This window comes from Morone saxatilis, unplaced genomic scaffold (assembly GCF_004916995.1).
Source record: "Morone saxatilis isolate NCDOM2014 unplaced genomic scaffold, NCSU_SB_2.0 Contig23, whole genome shotgun sequence".
NCBI classification, from domain to species: domain Eukaryota; kingdom Metazoa; phylum Chordata; class Actinopteri; family Moronidae; genus Morone; species Morone saxatilis.
Window position 1 is genome coordinate 16,449,606 of NW_023339796.1, and position 2,997 is coordinate 16,452,602.

Below are 2,997 nucleotides of genomic sequence, written 5' to 3' on the forward strand. Positions count from 1 at the left end.
ACAATAACCGATAATTACCTGCTTGTAATGGCCGATACCAAATACATAACCGATAATTTTTGCATTTTAAAAAGAAGTTTATAACCTGTAGTTTATGCACACAGGAGGGTAAGAAAGGTTGCAAAAATGGATGATTTAATATTCCACAGCTCTGCTTTAACTAAATCTAACTTGACATCACTATTGTTAACACAACAACAGTTCTGAGTTTGTTCATTTCTCTTTTTTTGTAAAGTTCATCAAAAAACTTCAAATTAAAATTGTATTATCATTATTATTATGGACTGTTAGTTTATTGGCTGATAATGTATCTGCCCTGATAATTATTGTGCATCGTTAGATGTATGCAGTGGGGTTATTAGCATTTCCTCTGAAATGTAGTGCAGTAAATGCAAAGCCCCCCCACAGATGATACTAGTAATATTATATGAAAAGCTGTATTTGCTTTATTAATACTTTAATACCTTTTGATGAAGTACTATAAATGCAAAAGAAAGTCAAGTTTGTCTCCCAAATAATTCTCACTCTGAAAGTACTTAAAAACTAAAATAACGACTTCCTGTTCCACACTCGCTCTCTGGCAAGCTTGACTGATTAGAAAGTGAAAGCCTGTTGTTCTGCTATGAGCCTTGCAGAGGCGCCCTCTCCCTACATGAGTACATGTTCATGTTCGGGCATATAGTACATGACTCCATCATTCACAGAAACACTATGACAATACACAAAAGGTATTAAGTAAAAAGGTTTTTTTTATTTAAATTAGCATAAAAACCAAAAACCAAAAACAAACTAAGAACCATGTATAATGGGTTACAGTCAACTTCAAAAACATTGATAGAGCTTGATGCATATATTTTGTGAAGTTGAAAATAAGCACTTTATAAAAAATAGATATCTACATTGTAACATAATGAACGTACAATAGGCATTTCCCAAAGTGGCTATGTGGCCTGTACATTTCCCCCAATGATATAAAAAAGATCTCCATCACATGAAAAACTAAGATTGACAGCAGTACTCAACATGATCTACGTTTTATGAAGCAATATGTATGAGTGACAGACTCTAAGGCCTTGACTTAAGTAGAAAAAAAAAACAAAAAAAAAAAACAGAAATGTGGCTGACCATCTTACAAAAGACTAAGTTTCACCACACTGTGCTTTAAAACAGGAGTGTGACGGCTGCCAAATGCAACTTTCTACCACCAAGAAATGGTTTTCTTTACACTCGATTTTCAAAAGCGTTGTGCAACATTTACAAACACAACATAGTTTACATAAAGTATGAAATGTAAGAACAAAATTCCACAATGAAATGAAAAGGAGTGTTGATAATATTTAGCCTTCAGAGATACAATTGAGAGCAGGGAGGCACGTAACAAGTCACACAGCTGAGGGTTTGGTGCTGGAAGAGGGCAGTAACTGTGGGACTGGTAGGTACATGCAAAGGTGGACTGTTGATGCCGTTTTAGGGCCAGGGGGTGTAAAGAGCAAAGCCTGTTTGATTACATATACGAGGGAGGGGATCATTGGAGCAGTAGGTAGTGGAGGGGAGTCTTAAAGTCTTACAGTGTGAAATCTACTCCTGGGCCTCTTTGCCAGTCATCTTGTAGATCTCAGAGGGGCCATCAACGTGGGTGATGGTAGTAGTCAGCTGGATGTCCTCTCCACTGTTTCCTCCAGCATCTCCTGCACACACACAAACATCACACATCATCAACACCAAAACTACCAGTAATACAAAGTGAATACAAAAACATGTTACGAGCGTTTTGTTGTGCACATTCCTTCGTATTACTGCAGGCAATGATCCGTTACGCATCAAGTTGGTTCAGCTGAATTTCAGTCACATAAATACTTTCAGCTCATTTGAAACAGAAGTGAAACTGATAAAGTAAATCAACACGCAGACTGAAACTTGGAGAGAGGCGCCCCTCCCATGAGACTGGTTGACGCACTTCAGGGAAAGCTTCCAGAACTTCAAACCCTCTTTTTCTCTCCCAGTGTCACTGACGTCAGGAGATGGATGGATGGTTTTCATTACTTCCCTGCTCTCCACCCCGCCTCCCCCACCCCCTCTTCACTGTTCCCTTCCTTTCTGTCTGGAAGGAAGCCTGGTGTCCATTAGAATCACCCTCTCGGGCCAAAGAGACCCTTCTTTCCCCTGGGAATCTGGGTCCTCCTGAATCACCCACCACCTCCCCCTTCCCCCCAAAACAAACTTTGGATGAATAGGCAGCTTTACAGACACTTACTCCCCATCAGAATGAAGTGAGAGCTCCTGGGACACGTATGAAATTTAACCAGTAACTGTAATACAATAAGAAGGCTTATTTATGTAACACTTACAACTGACTAATAATTATTAAATTATTAATAGAATTATAGTACTATTGAGCCTGTTGCAAAAACATTTAGCTATATCGTTCTATCATCTATCAATTCTGTGTATAGCTTATAACCGTGTGTAACTGCTACAATGGCTGAACATTTTAAATTTCATCCTAACCCACTATAAATCAATAGACAAACTAGAAAGCTTGTAGAAATATGTAGTTACCGGTGATGCACTGACCACTTGACTGTTCGTCTCCATAGCGTTTGTGAGAAGGTGCGTAGAGGAACATGATGGCGAAGACGTAGAGGTTCCACATGCCGTAGATGCCGGTGAAGAAGGCGCTGTTTACCTGCACTGTGTGCTCTCCCCAGTGCCAGTGGCCTTCATTAACCTGGACACAGACAAAAGAAAAATACATATTTTTATAATCACTGAAATAAAAAATTTGTCCCAGTAGTCCTTATTATGAAGGGCATTACTTCTGTTTTCATAACATTATGGCACTCACCTGACTGATGATGAAGAAGATGACAGTCATGGCAGCGCAGGTCAGAGTGACCAGCATGAGGAACTTGAACCTAAAAATCAGACCCTAAAGGATGATAAAGAGGATAGGTTAGTACCAAATCAATGAATAAGTAATTTAAAAAAAAAAAAAAA

The 2,997-nt window shown here is 38.8% G+C and overlaps 1 protein-coding gene across 4 annotated transcripts in view; it reads right to left on the reverse strand.

Moving 5' to 3' along the window:
• Positions 1 to 731: 731 nt before the first annotated feature.
• The window catches only part of wls (Wnt ligand secretion mediator), a 19,062-nt gene continuing 16,796 nt past the window's right edge, over positions 732 to 2,997 (reverse strand). For 2 of the 4 annotated variants that reach the window (XM_035670401.1, XM_035670403.1), the window contains 3 exons: positions 2,846 to 2,929; positions 2,575 to 2,728; positions 732 to 1,688 (listed from right to left, as the gene is read on the reverse strand). In XM_035670401.1, coding sequence (XP_035526294.1) covers positions 1,579 to 1,688; positions 2,575 to 2,728; positions 2,846 to 2,929 — 348 coding nt within the window. In that variant the 3' untranslated portion in view covers positions 732 to 1,578. Of the gene's footprint in view, positions 1,689 to 2,559; positions 2,729 to 2,845; positions 2,930 to 2,997 lie in introns of all 4 variants that reach the window. The other 2 variants (XM_035670400.1, XM_035670402.1) reach the window with 1 other exon arrangement.